Genomic DNA, 19,147 nt, shown 5'->3' with positions numbered 1-19,147 from the left:
CTTCTTTTGCTTTTCAAATTATTGTGTATAGGTAGCTTTAACCATTTCAGTTGCAGGGGGGCAATGCTTTTTAGTAAAGCAGTCTTGATGCTGGAGTCAAATTAGGTCACTGCTTAGGATGGATTTTATCATATTAAAAGCAGTTTTCACATAAGCCTACAATTGGATGGAGAGATGTGTCTTTAGAATCAGAGAACAAAGTAAACGCTTCTGAATTTCACTAATGAACACTTTATAACTTACTCTAAACATAAATATACTGCTACAGTAAGGGAGAGCTGTACATAGGCAGAAATGGGCAACAGGATATATTTCAGAGCCTCACTGACACGGGCAGATACAGCTGCTCCAGGAGGGATGTAATACTTTCCCTTACAGTACTAGCTACTGTGCGACCAGAGCTGAACCAGAAGTCCATTTCAATGACACATTATCTTGTTTCTTAAAGACACAAATACAGTGAACAGCTCCCTTCATTTTTCTCAGGCATAAAAACATAAGCCAAGGCCACGTGTTATTCCAAAAGGATAATCAAATGCTTACATTCTGACCAACTTCAGACTATGGCATCAGTAGCCTTTTCTCTACTGTCACACTATGCCAACTGACCCACAGTCATTAAAGAACATTTTATCCAATCAACCTAGTTCTGTTATTATGAATCTGAGGAATGTGCATTGTCTTCTGATTATACAAACGAGCCCCCAAGAAGCACTGAACTATAATTTACCAAGTACCTTAGGTCATACATATTGGGAGACTTCAGATGCTTGTTCCCTAATGGACAATAAGAGCAAAAGCTCAAAGCTTGTCTTCCAAAGACAAACCAGTATCTTAATAAAAAAGGGATTTTCCTTGGTTCTAGATCGTGTCTTAAAAACATTTAAATCAAATTCTTAAAATGAAAGAAGTCTACTCACAAATAGATTCAGTGCTAGTGCCAGCTAAAGTCAAAGTGTACCAATGGTCCTTTTTCAATACCAAAATCAGTGTTTAGTTACTGCTCAAGCAGACCCATAACCTCTGACCATGCACTTAGGGGGCAGGAGAAAGATTGGCTCTAGAGACAACAGATCACTTCTAGTCCAGCCCCTAATCAAGCCTTTCTCCTCAAAAGAACCAGCCGCCCAGTAGACAGAGGACCACTGTCTGTGGACCACTGAATGGCAACAGTAAGGAGAATCATCTTTGGATGCTTCTCTCATCTAAATTCAAGTCTTTGAGTATTGGCAGTTATGCTGCATATGCAGCAAGGCTGAGCCCTGGCAATGAGAGATCCTTCAAGGGTTAAATCTTATACCAATATTTTAATCATTAATGGATTCTGACTTAGGCTTAGTATGTCTCTAGAGTAGCAGGTACATTTAAAATTTGCAGGGACCCACACTTAATTTCAAGTTTTCCTGAAATATAAATGTAAATGTTTTCCTGAATGTTTTCCTGAAATATAAATGTTTCTTCCAGTAAGTTTGGTCAATCACTACAAGTTTGGTAAAAACAAAACAAATTCCTTCCAGTAGCACCTTAAAGACCAACTAAGTCAGTTCTTGGTATGAGCTTTCGTGTGCATGCACACTTCTTCAGATACACATCTGAAGAAGTGTGAAGAAGATACACAAGTGTGAAGAAGTGTGAAGAAGATACACATCAGATACACATCTTCAGATACATATCTGAAGAAGTGTGCATGCACACGAAAGCTCATACCAAGAACTGACTTAGTTGGTCTTTAAGGTGCTACTGGAAGGAATTTGTTTTGTTTTGACTATGGCAGACCAACACGGCTACCTATCTGTAACTGGAACTATACAAGTTTGGTAGTTTGCCTTCTGACATGACTATTAGCAGCTGCCAAAGCAGAGCTCAAAAGGCATCAGAGGAGACCTCAGAAGCAAGACTCTGTCCTGCAGATATATAACTCACATAAGTTCTGACCATCTTTATTCTGGCCACCAGTAAGAGTACATTATAGATAAATAAACACAAACTGACTTAATGCCAACCATATGAAGCAACTCAGAACATGGACGTCTGCAGCTCTTCCTTAAACATGCCTTCAAAGCGGAGGTCTTTAGCCATGAGTTCCTCTTCAACATCCTCTAGGGCCCACTGATGGTCAGTCAGTTCTAGAGCCTCCCATTCTGTCTGTAGTGATAAAGAAAAAACATTGATGCAGCCAACAGAAGTGTACCAACCACCTACTTTCTATCTTGGAAAAAAGCCTTTGCTCAACAATTCTGCCTTAATTTATTCATGCCGCTTTATACTCTGAATCTTGAACAAAGACACTGAAGTTTGTGACTGAACTGTATGTGTGCAGAGTGATTAAATAGTAGGAAGTTGCAAAGAAGAATCATAATGTGTACAAGGAAGCAGCAAGGCTATTGAACATACAAGCAGGTATGTTTGGGGGAGGGGGCAGGTCCTCACAGCTAACAACTGCCTACAATACTAAACGGAGATCATTGGGCATTTTTGGTTTGTGTGTACATGGCTGCTAGTGCCTAGCATTTGACAAGTGGGCTGTTTTCTGGAGATTAAACTTTTATTTTACTGCACAACTTGCAGACAGAAGAACAGCTCAGAATGCATGAAGCTACTTATGGGATTTGAAACCTGTTTCTTATTTCTTGCAATTAGTACCGTAAAACAAGTTTCTGTTCAGCATATTTCCACTTTGTATACAATGTTAAGTATCTTCTCCATACAGGTCATCAACTAGAATACAGTATATTTTAATGCATAGGTTTTCAAACTTTCTACCCCCTGGACACTCTTTCTTTACCATTTTGTCTTCCAAGGACCCCACCCATACCCCCTGTCTATGCACTGGTAATAATGGGCACTTCTTATGGCTAAGCTTCTCCACCATTACTGATCTTTTCAGCTAGTGTTTCCTGATGAATGGAAGTTTTAGCTACCCTAAAGCGGCATGAAAAGATTACAATAGAATAGGGGTTTCCAATCACACTCCTATAAGGTACAAAATTTATTTAGCATACATTCAATAAACAGATATTTAAGACCATCATTTTTTGCAGGTTTTAATCCTTTGAGGTATTTTTTCTGTACATTCAAGGAATAGAAGAAAGGCTACATGAAACTTGAGCAGCTCGTTTCAGCAATTGGAACAGAAGCCTCATACCTTGAATGCTTTATTAGTATCTGCAGGCATGGCCATTGCCGCCCCTGTCATCTGCTCCTGCATTACTCTGGACTGATCGGCAGCTGTAAATATGAAAGAGTGACTTGTGTGACTCTACATAACAGTAGCAAGACCATCAAAGCTGGGAAAAATTAAGAATGTGAGCATTATAGTGCTGTGCTGAGGTAGACAGCAAAATATCTCCCTTGTATCGTACAAGTTAGGCCGAAAAAGGTACGAAGTCTCAGTCAGGTATGCTTAACTTTCTTCAGCCTTAATAAGCTGAAGACAATATTTTTGTCTATTATTGCTGGAAATTCTTACAATTTACTAGTATTAGTAACTAGGTCAAAATTCCTAAGAAACATTTAAGCATAGTTTGGTACATTTATTAAATCAAGAATCACTCTTACTTTTACATAAATAGCAGTTTCTTACCATTATCTTGACCAAGAATGAGGGTATAAATGCTTCGAAGTCCAAACACATTCAGAAAATACCAAGAAGCAGAGCTAACCCTAACAAACCAAAGAAACTGAGTGTCATTTAAACAAATGCACAAATGCCCAATTCCCAACACTGCTGTAACTTTCACAGTTTTAGATAGACAAAGATTGTTTGAAGCACAGTGAAGGATTCTTACCAGGATGCATCCAAAGTAAGCAACTCAATACCCTGCTGTAGCATTGGTTTAAAACGAAGCGTCAAAGGAAAGGGGACTTTTGCTGTAAAAAATATAAATATGGTCAGAAACAATTATGATTATTACAAAGCACCATAAAACACAGTGCTTTGCAGGGGAATATAACTGAAGGGAAATTTGTCTCACAAGGAGCTTAAAACCTGTGACAGGGAACACGAACACTCAGCTAATGAAAACGCTGATTAAATTTGGGATTTTAGAAGCATCAGGCCTCCAGGCCACACAAGTTTAGATTCCTAAACTGACACTTACTTGTGACAAAACCAGAGAAGGTCATGTTGATCCAGCCTCCAATAAGAATCATAGGAAGTACATTTGTTACATTCCCTTTCATCATATCTGTCAGCATAGTAGGATCTGCAAAGCAAATGCAGTTAAAGTGACCACACAATTGACAGCCTACACACCCATGGATTTCTGAAGTTTGGGTATACTACTTTAAAAACAAAGGAAACCTCCTTAGCATGATTGAAGAGATCACCCTGGTTTAGTCCTTAATTTGCTATTTAATTTGACTTTAAGTATATCTGGGCTATTTTATAAGAAAACCAGGTAGACTTTAGAATTAGTGTCTGCTGCTAAGCACAAAAGCAAATCAGATGTTCCTATTACTACCAGAGTTAGAAACTGTGATATGAAAGCTAGGAGCTAAATGGCACCTCAAACCTAGGTTTTGTCTAGGCACGCTTTTTTATAACAGTAATACAAATACTGTATTTTTCGCTCTATAGGACACACTTTCCCCCCTCCAAAAGTGAAGGGGAAATGTGTGTGCATCCTATGGAGTGAATGCAGGCTTCAGGAAGCTATCTGCAGGAAGCTATCCGGGCTCCGAAGGCTTGTGGATAGCAGGCAACCTGCCGGGAGTTCACGCCGGGCTCTGAAGGCTTGCGGATAGCAGCAAGCTCTGGGAGCAAAGGCGAGGTTTCTTTCCCCGCCCCAGCTTCCCCCGCCCCAGCCCCGCGGCTGAAAAGGAAGCCAAGACAGCGAGCAGGATCCATCCCGCTCGCTGTCTTGGCTTCTGCCAAAGCCGCACGCAGCCTCTCCCAGCTGGAGAGGTTCTGTGTGGCTAAAGAGGAAGCCAAGACAGCCAGTGGGATGGATCCCGCTGGCTTCTTTGCTCTTTGGGGCTGGGGGGGGGCGGGAGGAAATAATTTTTTTTCTTTATTTCCCCCCCCAAAAACTAGGTGCTCCCTATAGTCCAGTGCGCCCTATAGAGCGAAAAATACGGTAATACAAAGCTGAAAATGAATGAACTGCAGTAGTTAAAATATTATGTTCATTTTTCACATGGTCTAATCCTTCCCCTGCCCAACCCCCCTAATACTCTTAAGAGGGTCTCCTCAGAGAGTAGCTGGAAGTGGGGAGGCAGAAAAAGGTCCTCCTTCTCTTCCATTCTGCAGTTTTAATCTGAAATCTTAGGTGCAGTACTGCACCCAGAGCTCAGAAGCTGCTCATGCTAATGAAATTCCCTGTCGCAAAATGCGCCTGGAACAATGGGAGTTTCAAACACTGATTACTACTCTATTGCTCATGTTTTAGAATATAACAAACTCTTAGGAAGCCTTCTTACTTACCTGTCATTGGGGAAGGTGGCACTACCTTCCTTTTAGTTTTCTTAAAGAACCCATCATCTGGATTATTGAAGTAATACTTCCGTGTCAGAAAGGACTGAAAAAAGAAAAACAAGTTCTAATGATGAAAGAAGTGGATGAAAGGCTTCAAAATTAAGCATAGGTTATTTCTCTGTAGAAGAACTTGCAATAAGGATGATAGACATTTACCCTGCAAACGACCTACCCTGCTTTTCCAAATATTTCCAGGTTTCAATGGAAACTGTGGCAATGCATAGCCTCCTTTAATTTTTTCAAGTATCTTTGCCTGTGACATAGTTTAGGCACTTGTGATATAAACAGAGATGTAGCCAAACATTTTTACAGGTAATCATGTTACACATTTCCCAAAAGATCAGTGGCAATACAAATCATTTCCTCCGTCTAGTATACCCATAATGTTGATAAGATGCAAAGACAAAATTATACTGAAAGCCATATGCTGCTCATATTATTTTTTTAGTGCATTAAAAAAACTTAAAACAAAGTATGTGAGGTAGAAACAAAGTAGGTCTCCAAAAGACACATTTAGACAATGTATGAGGTTGGATTATCAGGGAACTATGCAAGCTTTGAAGTCTGCTAGCTTGTGTCTGTTATGAGCCACTTTAATTTGATAGGGATTTCCCCCCTTGGATTGACAGGATGTCCCAGATTCATTCTAACCATTAACATTTTAACTGCTGCAATTAACATTAGTTTAATCTGGTCTAAGCATGCTGATCTTAGTAAATATATTTTAAAATAGTAATAGATCCAATTTTGCAACATGACAGCAAATTAGAATGATGGAATACCCCGCTGTCTTGGATGTATATTGCTGCATATTAATAGTAATAGAAATGACTGGGTCTACTCCACAAATGTGCTTACAATGTGCATTTTAGATCTTTATTAAGACTGCATTCCAAATCTTGGAACAATTAAGGTTTCCCCTTCCTCTAGTTTTTAAATTCTGACACAAATGGAAACGTACCTGCTTTGGAATGTACTTTCCATTTTCTCTGAGAACTCTGCTTCGAATCAGAACTTGACTGAAAGAAAGAAAGCCATTATCATACATATGAAATAGAAGAAGAGAATAAGGAGGAAGACAGAAAAATATTCCTGCACGAACACTGCATGTGACACTGATGCAAAATATAACTGAGAGCCTCCCAACAAGTTATCAATATTCACAGAGTTTCATATAAAAATCTATCATCTTTCATAGTTTAAAAACATGTGTTGAGCAAGATTTCAAGAACAGCAAGAAATGATTTGGGAACCAATACTAGATATTAATCCAATAACAGCAACAGTTTCATTCCTTGCCACAGAGAGCTGCTTCATATACTTCTTTTTTGAAACACAAAAATGCTCCACGAAGAAAACACAGGGCTGCTCATAAATATCTGAAGTGTACAAGCAGTTATTGACCAGACAGCCATTGTGGGGACCCCCCCCCTTTTAACGAGAAATCAGGGTAGAAAAATACAAATATTCAATCCATGCATTTGCTGTGGGGAAACATTATAGTGTACATACATTTCCCTATATTATCTCCATATTTTAAAACCATAAAGAAGTGAACAGTCATAGAACATGACAAAATCTACTTGAAAAGCACAGATATTTTCAATCAGATTAGCCTTGCGATTTTTAATAACTGTTTTCTTATCCCCTTCCACCATCACCACTAGTCCCTTGCTATCATCTATGTGACTAGAAACAATCTGAAGAAAGATATACATATTTATAGAAGAAAAGCTGGAAAAAATCCATATAAAGACTAAAGAGAGAAATCAAAATCTAAAAAGCAAAAACATTCAAAATATTACAAATATTACAAATAACAGTTTGTTTTGAATTTTTACCATTTTTAAGATTAAGTATGATAATCCTGGGGATTTTATTCAGCCCAGCTGACAGGATCCAGGAGCTAGGCTCCACTTTTTCTAGTCTATCTTGTGCATTCTTCTTTGCAAATATACAAAGACCAAGCCTTCTTTTTCCGAAAACACCCCAAACCTACCTGCTACCTGGATTTCCAGCCACAAAGCCGGGTTTAGAAGTATTCCCAAATACGTACACAGCAAGATATAACCCACCTACTGCAGTTCAGTAAGCCTATGTGCTACCATAAAGTATTATCAATCTCTATAGTTGTCAATTAGTATAAGTGACGATGCCCACTTTTCAGTTGCAGGCATCTTTACCTGTCAGATACTTGCTCCTGGGTGAGTTTTTTGTCACTTTGGAGAAGGATGGATACATAGTGACGAATCATCCCCACAAAGAAGGTTATGAAGACGATTGGGAGCACCACCCATAATCGAATATTAGAGTCCAACAACAGCTCCGGCTCACTCATTGTTTAAATTCCGTTCTGGTCATGCACTTCAACCTTCTGTATCTAGGGAAACAAAGCACAAGAAGTCAATTAGAAATTTCAACTTTCCCAAAATGTTGAGCCAGTTAGCGTGTTGCTAGCCAAGTTTTATTTATTTTGAAGGCTGCCTAAGTTCCCAGAGCACAGTGGCTTTTCTAATTCTACCACAGCAGTTTTTCCTTACACCCAGGAGTTTCTTATGCAGGTGGGGAATTCTTCTTAAGTTACAAGGCAGCCACAGCAAGACACTGGGCAGAAATGGAAGCTCTGGGCATTAATCCCCATTTGTCCTCAGGGAAGCACAGAGAGGCTGAATAATTTGCCACTCGAGTATCTGGTACAGGCAGAGGCCTAAGAGACAAGGCAGGAAGCAAACCGAAATGCCATTAAAAGCAGGCAGCACTCCGTGTGAAGGAGAGCTCCGCGGCCAGTTTCTAATGACAGAGAGCAATCCCGGGACCGACGAAATAGAGATAAACCCTCTAGAAAACGGCAAACTCCTTAAAAAAAATTCTTCACCTATTAGGACTAGGTCAACGGAAACCAGCAAATGTAAATACATGCGCACATACACGGCCTTGCCCTTTCGGAGAAGGGATCACAGCCGGATTCCACGCACCTGGAATTAAGTCGCAGGGTCGAGGCTCAAGCCTCTTAAAAAACCTCTTTAAAAAAACCCCCAACAAATTCACCACAGGTGGGGAGGCGACCCCTCAGCGGCCACAGCCGCGGCCGGCCCACCCCGGGAAGAGGAAAGCAGACGCCGCGTAGCCCCCCGCCCCTCAGGCGCACCTGCACCGCGACCCCCGCCGCGCACCCACCGGCTCCTTACCTCTCCGGCGGCAGCAGCTCGGTCTCCCTCCGTCGCTTCACCCTTCCGGGAGCGACGCCTGACTCGCTTTCGCGGCGCCCGGTAGGGAGAGGCGTCGCGCGTTCGCTGACGTCACTGCGACGCGTCCTGAGCCGGCGCTTGGCGGGAACCTTTGAAAGGGGAGCGAAGGGTGGCTGAGGGAGCGCGCGCGCCGTTTCAACTGCGCCTCGGCGGGGAAGGGAGGCGGAGTTCCATTTGCCTCTCCGCGCCGCGTGAGGGGCGCCTTCTGCTTAAGCGCTGCCGCTTCACTGGGACTAAGACCCCGCCGTCCCGGGAATTCAGGAGGAGCGGGACTCGGGCAGGGCTCCGGCTGAACAGCCACGAAGCGGGCGAGGGGTTGTACTTCTGAATGAGTCAGTGCGCAGGAGATTGTCCCCCACCAGCTTCGGAAAGGCAGGTTGGGTGGTTATCCCTTGGCCTCCGCTGGCCTTCAACAGCGCTTCCGCGGTTGCTCAGGTAGGTTAACGGACAGCGCAGGTACGAGTCCTGTCCCTGTTGGCCTTATTGGGCTGGACTCTTAACCAGTTGTCAAAGTGGGTAGGGATGCAGAATTATATAGGGCTCAAGGACCCACTGAAGCATCATAGGAGGTGGCGCTGCCAAAAATCACTTCTCCCCTGCCTGTTAATGATAGCCTCCATTGCATTTGAGGCATTTCTGTGGCCTGAAGGAGGGGAAGGGAAATCAGGATCCGAGCTGACAGTTGTAAACACAGCAGCAGGATTACGGATAGTGGAGCTTTCCCATCCTTCTTGTTGTGGGAAAGAGCAGGATTTAATGCATTTGGCCTCATCTTCTTTCCCAAATTACCTGTTGGGTATTGAAGAAAACTGGGGCAGGAGGAGGATTTGTGACCAGGACTGCTTTTTGTCTCACACAGATAGGAGAGTTTAAAAATCCAGAATTAAAAATAAAGTGTAATAAATGCAACGTGTACACTAATTGTGATATTGCGTCCAATGTGTTCATGAAAATGTATCCAGTTGCACATATGTCTAAAATAAGTAAACTACTGATCTAATATTTGTTACCTCTTGTCAATATGGATTGGTGCACTGCGGTAAATGGCTTACTTCAGCAGATTATTGTAGTAGGCCCTTTTGCCATTCACAGATACTTGTTATTGTAAATAAGGTATATTTCAAACAGGTCCTACTGCCATTTCAAGAACAGAATTGTAGCTTCATAAATTCTCTTTTGTGCACCATTTTATAACAAAACATATCTCGTTCAGTCAGCTTCTAATTGTTTCCCTTCCCTCTCCCCACAGTTGAAATAGACTACCTTAGTGCCTGCTGTCATGGCTCCAAAAAGGAAATTGTCCAAATCTGATGTGGAAGGAGAAAATCTGATGGAAAAGTTACCAAGTATGTAAAGCAAGAATCTTTCCTGTCATCTGGCCCAGTATACCTGAAGCGTCTCCACCCCCATCCTTCAGCCTTCTGGCAGTTCCCTCACTACAAGAAATGATGTTACAGGGAGCTAGGCAGAGAGCCTTCTCGGTAGTGGCACCCGCCCTGTGGAACACCCTCACACCAGAGGTCAAGGAAATAAACAACTATCTGACTTTCTGAAGGCAGCCCTGTTTAGGGAAGTTTTTAATGTTTTATGTTTTATCATGTGGCTGGGGAAACCCAGGCAGATGGGCGGGGTATAAATAATAAATTATTATTGTTGTTGTAGTAGTTATTATTATTAGGCAGAGAACGTGCCTTCCTTTTTAGTAATGCCCAATGCAACAACAAAAGTATTCATAGAGCTGATCTCAGTGGTATTTTCCCCCCTGCCCTGGAATACTTTTTTCTCCATGGTTATGACCACTGAATACAGTGGTACCTCGGAAGTTGAATGGAATCCGTTCCGGAAGTCCGTTCAACTTCCAAAATGTCTGCAAACCAAGGTGCAGCTCCTGCAGCCAATCAGAAGCCACGGAAGTCACGTCAGACGTTCGGGTTCCAAAGAACGTTCACAAACCAGAACACACACTTCTGGGTTTGTGGCATTCGGGAGCCAAAACATTCGACTTGCAAGGCATTTAAGATCCAAGGTATGATTGTATATAAATTCACTGTAAGCTCATTGAGAAAAATTACCAAAGAGAGAATTCTTTATATATCATAAAATGAAAATAATATTCCACAAGTGTGATAATCCTGCTTTGTTTAAGTAATGACATACAGGATTGCTGATGGGGACTTAAATTATGCTCCTACATTTTATGCAGAGTCTATACATATTTTTGCCGCGGTGAATGTTCCATCTTCAGCAGAATGCTAGCTTCACTCCTAAGTTAGAAGCTGTGGAATTGCATTATGCCCTTGGAAGCACTATGTGTTAGTCTGGAACTAGAAAAAGCATCAGGGATCTTTTCAGAAGTCATACTGTACCTATTGGGTTTCATAACAGTAGGGACAGTCCTGTTCCCAGCTATCCTGCTCTTCCCAGCTTGAGGGAAGACCTGCGTAGTACTGTTCTTCTAAAGAATTCATGAGTGTTTTGGAATTGTGGTGTAACTGAGAACAATTTCTCAATCTCTTCTTATACTCCACACTCTAGATGGGGGCTGGGGCTTGTCTGTGTCTCATTAAACTTCCAAGTATTTGGAGCTCCTGTGTTTTTGGATATGATCCATGTTTCCCTCTCCAGCTTGAGAAAAGGGCTGAACTGTTGTACTGTTTATTGGAGGTAGTCATGGTACATCAGAAGCACAGTAGGATAGAGATGAGCTTCATCCTTCATCCTGAGCTTGGAGATGGGAATTGTTCCTGATTTGTACACCAGACACTGGTGAAGTACAACATAAGGTCAGGGACAAGACAACATGCATCCTTTATTGGCAACAAGTCTTGGCTGGCTATTGTGGTATATATAATATTCCATAATTCTAATCTGACAGTTTCAGAGGACAGTCCTACTTTAGTAGCCCCAGTGATTTCATCTTAACTCTCTTCAATGTCCAGTAATTTTAGGGTTGGGATTGCAATCCACAAACCACTTACTCAAGTGCTTTGTTAGTTGCACCCTTTATACTACGGATGGGAAATTTGTGGTCCTCTAAATATTGTTAGACTCCAACTCCCATTAGCCTCAGCCAACATGGCCAATGGTAAGGGATGCTGGGAATTAATCCAAATAACATCAGGAAGGCCACAGGTTCCCTAACTTTGCTTTATATCATCCTTCCTCTATTGTATGATTTCCCAAACTTGGGCCTCCAGCTGTTTTTGGATTACAACTCCCTTCATCCCTAGCTAGCTGGACCAGTGGTCAGGGATGGTGGGAATTGTAATTCAAAAACAGCTGGAGACCAAGTTTTGGGAAACCCTGCTCTATGGTATGTATCTCCTACACTCTCTTAGAAGTTGTTCTAGGTTAGACTATATAGCCCTTGGGTTCATCTTCCAAGGGACCTCAATCTTTATACAAACTTCATGATATAAAGGTTGATTTTTTCATTTATTTGTATTGAGGTATGTGACTCTCAAATATGACATTCATTTATCTTATGCTAGTAACTTTTCCATCTTAGAAACAAAGAAATCTTGCACGCTTGGTAAGAACAGATCCATTCCCAAAGATGGAGTTGTAGAGAACAACAATGTTTTTGGGCAGCTCCTCAAGACAGGAGGAATTATACTGAAAGCTGGAGAACGACAGAATGAAATAGGTATATACTTTAATGACATTCTTAGCAGTAATTCTAAAATGAAATTAAAGTGTAAACATTTACCTGCTGGTTTTCTGCTACTTTGCACAACTGTTAAAAATAGAGGAGCTCTGCTAGAAATGTATTTATTTAATTTTACCTTTTTAGCATTCTAGCCTCACTACCTCTATGTCAGGGAAAGTTTTGCCAGGTGGATTTCTGTCTGTCACGCGGCAGTTAGTGGGAAGGGCAGAAGGTGGCAGATTCAGACTATTATGACATGAACATGACAGTGTTTGTCCTTCTTGGCACTTTTTCCATAGCTGTGGATGGAGCAATTTTCCAGAAGAAGTTGCATCAAGCATTGAAGAAGCACCCTTCTCAACCACAGGTATGAAGTGGCATTATTTCATGTCTTTGAAATTGAAGTGGGCCTGTATTGATTCTAACACCCAAAGCTCTCTGTCTCTGTCCATCTCTCTCTGTGTCTCTCTTCTGACAAACACACTCTCCCAAATTAAAATCTCTTTTTCAATCCACTTCTCTTATTCTTTACCTTGCATTTTAAATATATGAATTAAATAAAAACAGAACACAAGAGAAAAATAGGAGACCTCAGTAATCAATACAGAGTTCTCGCTTATGATTTGCTGCTGACAGATCTGGAAGAAGTATGAAACTGGTCACTGGATTTTTTCATTAAAAAGTAACAATTTACAAATTACAGTTTTATGCATCCCACACAAAGATCAAGAACAGGCATTGTGTAGGCTTTCACTGCTTGATTTGCACATTCATGCATTTGAAACAGTAGGGATAATCGCTCAGCCTTCATTTTTTCTCTCTCTCCTTCCCTCCATCCTGTCTAGATTGGTGAGGAGTTCATCAGTGGCTTGGAATCCCACATAGAAAACAGAGATCACTTCAGGAATTGTCTTCTACCATGCATACCCACACAAAGTCAGGAAACAAGGTCAATGAAAAACCTTATTTGTTTTCTCTTTGCAAGTTGCCATGTGAATGGTTTAATACTTGCAGTATGTTACCATGACAGTGTAGTAAATGACTACCTGTATATACTCCAGTCTGCCTCTGGACTGCAACTGGATTTTTTTAAAAAATGTGTGGGTTTTTTTAAAGAAACAAACTTAATTCTGTTGTAATATACACCTTTTAAAGGTCAAACTCTAAACAACAACAAAAGAGAGGGTACTTGGGGCTAAACTAATCAGATTTTATTTATTACATGTGTGTCCCTTTGTCTAAGGAGCTCAAAGTGGGGCAGGGAGCACCTATCACAAATACAGTATGGACTTTAGGAAATGTAAATTGAATATTCAGCCACTTATTATTGAGGGGAAGTGCGTGGAACAGGTCTCGGTGTTTCAATTTCTGGGAATGGAGTTGAGAGACTACCTAACCTGGTGAAGAGAGCACAGCAGAGGTTATATTTTCTGAGAATCCTTCGGAAAAACAATCTCTCAAAGGACCTGTTGATGGCATTTTACCATTGCACTGTGGAGAGCATATTAACTTATGGTCTCTGTGTGTGGTTTGGGAGCTGCACGGCCAGGGGAAAACCAATGCTATCCAGGGTTGTAAAGACTTCAGAGAGAATAATTGGGTGCATTCTTCCCACCTTAGATCAAATCTATGCTTCCAGGTGCCATAAGAAAGCAGCAGAGATAGCACAGGATAGTACGCACCCCGGAAATGATCTCTTTCAGCTTCTGCCTTCTGGAAGAAGGTATAGGGTTATAAAGGCCAGGACTAGCCGCCTGAGAAACAGTTTCTACACAAAGGCAATTCTGGTTCTAAACGCAGCCTAAGGGGTCTCTATAGTATAGTGTATTTTAAAATGGGGTTTCAGAGTTTTTTTAGGGTTTTTTGAATGTTTTATGTAGTTTTTATATAGTTTTATGTGGTTTTATGTAGTTTTTCAATTTCATTGTCCTGCATGGGACAATGACAATAAAAATATCTTTAAAAAAGAAGTATATTGTTTTAAACCCAGGTACTCACATGATGCCTTTTTCTAATAATAATAGCAAAGTGTCTCTCTCCATTACAGTAATGCAATCCATTCATATTGTGAAAGCCTCATTAAACTGCTCCTTGGCATTGAGATATTACAGGTAAGATCACTTTTCCATGCAGTTCTCCCAACCATCTTTTGCCAGCTTCCTATTATTTATTTATTTATTGCATTTTATATCCCAATCTTTTCAAATTGGCATTGGGGGGGGGAAACACACCAAGACTGTTCTTGTTCTACAAGCTCACAAACTAAAAAGGCATAAGGGAAAAGGAATGGGAGGGAGGAGGGAAAAGCAACCTTAAGCACAAGTTCCCAACGTTAAAACCAAAATGAGTTACCGTTCTGGCTTGCCCTGACAAAAAGCAATCCCACTGTTAAAGTACACTCTCTCTCTCTCTCTCTCTCTCTCTCTCTCTCTCTCTCTCTCTCTCCACACACACACACACACACACACACACACACACACACTGTCGCCAGATGAGATGAAAGGGCACTGTGGTTCCCCTGGCCCTCGAGTAGATTTGGAGAAGCACAGAATAAATAGCTTTATTTACCAAGAATTATTGCTCTGGGGAAGTTTTACTGCAGTGCTTCATAGCAGAGAACTCTTCTTCAACAGTGGATGATGGGGATTGGGTCTGCAGTGTTGTGTGCACAGTGTGCTACCTCATTGTAAATGTAATTTCTCAAAATGCCTTTTTCTTTTTGGAAGCCTGCTGTTATAAGACTGCTATTTGAAAAACTCCCCGAATTTTTTCACGAAAGGCAAGTACTCCACTATTTTAACTTGAAATGTTGACTGCTCCGCATTTTCCATCTGCTTCTCCTCAACCGCTTGTTGAAATCCTCAAAACTTGATTTCGTTAGCATGGATGAAAGATCTTAAAAAAATCTTTGCCACTCATGCCCTATACTCATTTAAGGTTCAGGAACTTGGACAAACTTGTGGTCCTCAAGATGCTGTTGAACCTTAACTCCCATCAGCCCTGACCAGCATGGCCAATAGTCAGGAATGATGGGGGTTGGAATCCAACAACATCTGGAGAGCCAAAGGTTAGTAGTCACCCCGCTATAGAGGACTGAAATTTAAGCTTTTACTGTGTGTTCTTTTCTGCTGTACAAAGCAAGTTTTAGATGGCAGAATAAATGAATGGATTACAGTGAGCTTTCACTTTCTGGTGCAACTAGACTTCTCTGCGACCCTTCCTCTCCACAGGGAAGTGGGACCAATTCGGATGCTCCTACCCCACTACTTAATTGATCCAAATGGTTTCCAGAGTGTGGTAAGGGATATTTTATCCCATGTTGATGGCCTTTTAGCTGATTCCTTGGTGGCCCGCTCTGGTCATCTCCTGCTTTGACTACTGCAATGTGCTCTAGGTGGGGCTACCTTTGAAGGTGACCCAGAAACTACAACTAATCCAGAATGCGGCAGCAGCTTGGCTGTGACAAACAAAGTTACAGGGAACCAGGCAGAGGGCCTTCTCAGTGGTGGCACCCTCCCTGTCGAACACCCTCCCTTCAGATGTCAGGGAGATAAAGAATTGTAAAACTTTTAGAAGAAATCTGAAGGAAGCCCTGTATTGGGAGGTTTTTTAATGCTTGATGTTTTTATTTTGTTTTTAGATATGCTATAAGCTGTCCAGAGTGACTGGGGAAACCCAGCCAGTTGGGCGGGGTATAAATAAAATTATTTTTATTTTATTATTTTATTTTATTTTATTTTATTTTATTTTATTTTATTTATTATTACCTACCTTGCTGTTGATCCTGAGGCTGGGTTTCTTGTCTGAAAACTAGTATGTATTGCACTTCCTCAAGTGGCTCATATACAGGATGGCATGACATATTTATTTTCAACAGAATTTGTTAAAAGAAACTATAGTTCTAAATAAATTGGATTTCGAAAAGCTTCTAGAGAGGATGGAGAGCAGTCCTCCATAGCTGCATCTGGAAGTGACTTCAGAAAGAAGGGTTTCTCAGTAATAAAAAGGAACTAGTGCTTATGTTTTATTTCTTCTGATCTTTCAGTGTGGGAAGTGATGGACTCAATTTGCCTCGGCTCATTGTCAATCAGTTAAAATGGCTTGACAGGATAGCTGACAGCAAGGCAAGTACCACCAATGCAATCAATTATGTTTCTCATGGGGTATTGTTTAACATTCAGTGAGCACTAGCAACATGCTAGTTAGATGTTGGTTTCTTTAACACAGAGATGGGAAACTTTTTTGAATTCATGGACCAGATCTTTATCAGATCCTAACCTTGTAGGCCAAATTTGATAGGTGGGTAGGATTGTTCACCTGTCAATCATCTGACATCACAATGGCGTCGGGAGCTTGGGTGCTTTGAAGTCCCAAAGTTGGGATTTCAAAGAACTGTGCAAGACCTAAGAAGAACCCTGCAAAATTCTTTAAAACTCTTACTACACGCTGCATACCAAAGACTCTGCATCTGTGAGTTGGGACAGGTGGAGGACATTCAACACAATTTGTTGCAATGCCCTTTATGTACATCCCCTAGACTAAAATTCCTCAATTACATCCTTTGCTCTCTCTCCAACCAACTTCCCCTTGAGCAAATCTCTATTTTGCTGGCTGGCAATAATGTATTTATTACTGCACAGGTTGCAAAATTTGCCTTGGCTGCAAGTAAGTTGAGAGCTAGGCACCAAGACAAGTATAAGGGGAGTGTGAGAAGTGGAGTGCTTAACTTATGCAGGTGTGATTTTTGCATTTTTGTATGTTTACTTTGCTGTTGTTGCTGTTCAGTTTTAAATTAATTATTTGTATTTTACGCATTGTGCCCAGCTGTAGCGGCTTATAGCTTTTAGCAATAAAGTTTTCATTCATTTAAAACTCTTAAGGCTTCAGCTTTATCACATATCAGTTTCTGTGTTCATGACTAGTTTCTACAGCAGATTTGGGCACTTTCATATCTTGCTATGTACATAAAACAGGGCATTCTAATTGTACCCACTGACAAATCCACAAGCAGTGCCTCTGAGGCTAAGCATTAGATTTGGGCAGGTACGTATGAGTGTAGGTGATCTTTCGAGTAGCTCCATCCCAGGGCTTTAGCAATCATAACCAGCATTTTTAATTGGGTCTGGAATTGAACTGAGAGATTGTGGGGACAAAAGAGATAAGCATTTAAAAATATTTCCATGCTAAGAAACTACAAATAATATATGTCTGATAAATAAACCAATCACTTAGCTTCCATTCTGGATGCATACGTGTAGCATGCATCCAGAATGCATCCAGAGAGCCAGTGTGGTGTAGTGGTTAAGAGCGATGGACTCGTAATCTGGGGAACCGGGTTCGCGTCTCCGCTCCTCCACATGCAGCTGCTGGGTGACCTTGGGCTAGTCACGCTTCTTTGAGGTCTCTCAGCCCCACTCACCTCACAGAGTGTTTGTTGTGGGGGAGGAAGGGAAAGGAGAATGTTAGCCGCTTTGAGACTCCTTCGGGTAGTGATAAAATGGGATATCAAATCCAAACTCTTCTAGCATACATTTGTTGGCTTTCTGTGTTTAAGCTGTCATCATTAAGGAAATGTCCTTTTTCTGAGTTCCTGGTGTTCTAAAGCTGTTGTTCATCTGCAGGATCTTGTTCAGAAACTCATGCAGATGATTTGTGTTTCTCCTCCACCAATCCAACACGACATAATCACAAGCCTGCCAGAAATCCTGGAGGATTCTCAGCATAGTGAAATTGCCAGAGAGCTTAGGTAAGTTTGATGCTGCCATGTTCTCTTTTTACTCTCTCTATAATTTTCTGTTAGCTGTTTCTGGTGCCTTAGCTGAAGATACCTTCTGACTGGGCATAAAGTGAAAAGAAGTGAATTTAGAGTGCATCCAGACAAGAGTGACCAGGACTCGCATTAGGTTTGTGGTCCATTAAGACCCCTAATCATTTTCACATGTACTACTGGCAAGCTAGGTGTCTCCCCCATTTTATATTTGTACAGCTGGTTATTCCTGCCTAAATGCAGAACCTTACGTTTGTCCCTATAGAAATTCATTTGGTTAATTTTGGCCCAGTTGTCCAATCTGCTAAGGTCAAATAGAATCCCAATTCTGTCTTCTATGGCATAGCTACCCCTCCCAGTTTGATGTCATCTGCATGTTTGATTATCATCCCCTCAATTCCTGCATCCAAACCCTGGCATTCAAGAGACTGCAACCACAATTGTAAGATACTGTTGCGTCTCAGTTCATGCTCTAAACGTGTGTGTGTGTTTGTGAGTGTCTGTGTGAGTGTCGGAGGGCCCTGCTCTTGCCGCTTACCACATACCTGGCCCAGGGCGGGGCCTGAAGCCTCACAGGGACTGCTGCGCTCTGCTGCCCAGGAGGACTCTCCAGTGTGAGTGCCTGAGGGCCCTGCTCTTGCCGCTTACCACCTACCTGGCCCAGGGTGGGGCCTGAAGCCTCACAGGGACTGCTGCGCTCTGCTGCCCAGGAGGACTCTCCTGTGTGAGTGCCTGAGGGCCCTGCTCTTGCCGCTTACCATCTACCTGGCCCAGGGTGGGGCCTGAAGCCTCACAGGAACTGCTGCGCTCTGCTGCCCAGGAGGACTCTCCTGTGTGAGTGTCTGGGGGCCCTGCTCCTTCCTGCCACTTACCACCTGGCCCAGGGCAGGGCCTGATGGGCCGCACTAGGACAGTTGCTGTTACTGCTGGAGTGGTGCAGAGTGCTTTTAAAATGTTTTTAAAATTTTCTTTTGAATTTTTTGTATGTGGGGTGGGTGGGGGTGGGA

At 41.8% G+C, this 19,147-nt stretch overlaps 2 protein-coding genes across 4 annotated transcripts in view; one reads left to right on the top strand and one right to left on the bottom strand.

Annotated features, from left to right (window-relative positions):
- Window positions 1-1,924: 1,924 nt before the first annotated feature.
- EMC3 (ER membrane protein complex subunit 3) lies at window positions 1,925-8,755 on the bottom strand. Its single transcript, XM_081851354.1, has 9 exons — window positions 8,665-8,755; window positions 7,660-7,856; window positions 6,438-6,495; window positions 5,426-5,519; window positions 4,101-4,205; window positions 3,789-3,870; window positions 3,584-3,663; window positions 3,146-3,228; window positions 1,925-2,145 (listed from the first exon to the last, which is right to left on the bottom strand). The coding sequence occupies exons 2-9, from the start codon at window positions 7,812-7,814 to the stop codon at window positions 2,017-2,019; spliced, it is 786 nt and encodes a 261-aa protein (XP_081707480.1). The 5' UTR covers window positions 7,815-7,856; window positions 8,665-8,755; the 3' UTR covers window positions 1,925-2,016.
- A 78-nt stretch (window positions 8,756-8,833) lies between these two features.
- Window positions 8,834-19,147, top strand: part of FANCD2 (FA complementation group D2) — a 42,292-nt gene continuing 31,978 nt past the window's right edge. For 2 of the 3 annotated variants that reach the window (XM_081851282.1, XM_081851281.1), the window contains exons 1-2: window positions 16,372-16,497; window positions 17,995-18,119. In XM_081851282.1, the coding sequence (XP_081707408.1) occupies window positions 18,013-18,119 (107 nt within the window). In that variant the 5' untranslated portion in view covers window positions 16,372-16,497; window positions 17,995-18,012. Of the gene's footprint in view, window positions 9,160-9,973; window positions 10,071-12,232; window positions 12,371-12,672; window positions 12,741-13,218; window positions 13,323-14,420; window positions 14,485-15,099; window positions 15,153-16,371; window positions 16,498-17,994; window positions 18,120-19,147 lie in introns of those variants that run through there. The other variant, XM_081851283.1, reaches the window with a different exon arrangement.

Source organism: Podarcis erhardii (assembly GCF_964252035.2).
Source record: "Podarcis erhardii genome assembly, chromosome: 2".
Lineage (NCBI taxonomy): Eukaryota > Metazoa > Chordata > Lepidosauria > Squamata > Lacertidae > Podarcis > Podarcis erhardii.
The sequence above is the reverse complement of the archived record's forward strand: the minus strand, read 5'-3'. Positions and strand labels throughout refer to the sequence as shown.

Excerpts from the sequence above, each read along its gene's own strand:
- EMC3 (XM_081851354.1), bottom strand. The coding sequence starts at position 7,814 with ATGAGTGAGCCGGAGCTGTTGTTGGACTCTAATATTCGATTATGGGTG. Across the intron at positions 4,206-5,425 it reads GCCACCTTCCCCAATGACAG|ATCCTACTATGCTGACAGAT; the intron begins GTAAGTAAGAAG and ends TTTGCTTTGCAG. Across the intron at positions 3,229-3,583 it reads CATTCTTGGTCAAGATAATG|CTGCCGATCAGTCCAGAGTA; the intron begins GTAAGAAACTGC and ends TCATATTTACAG.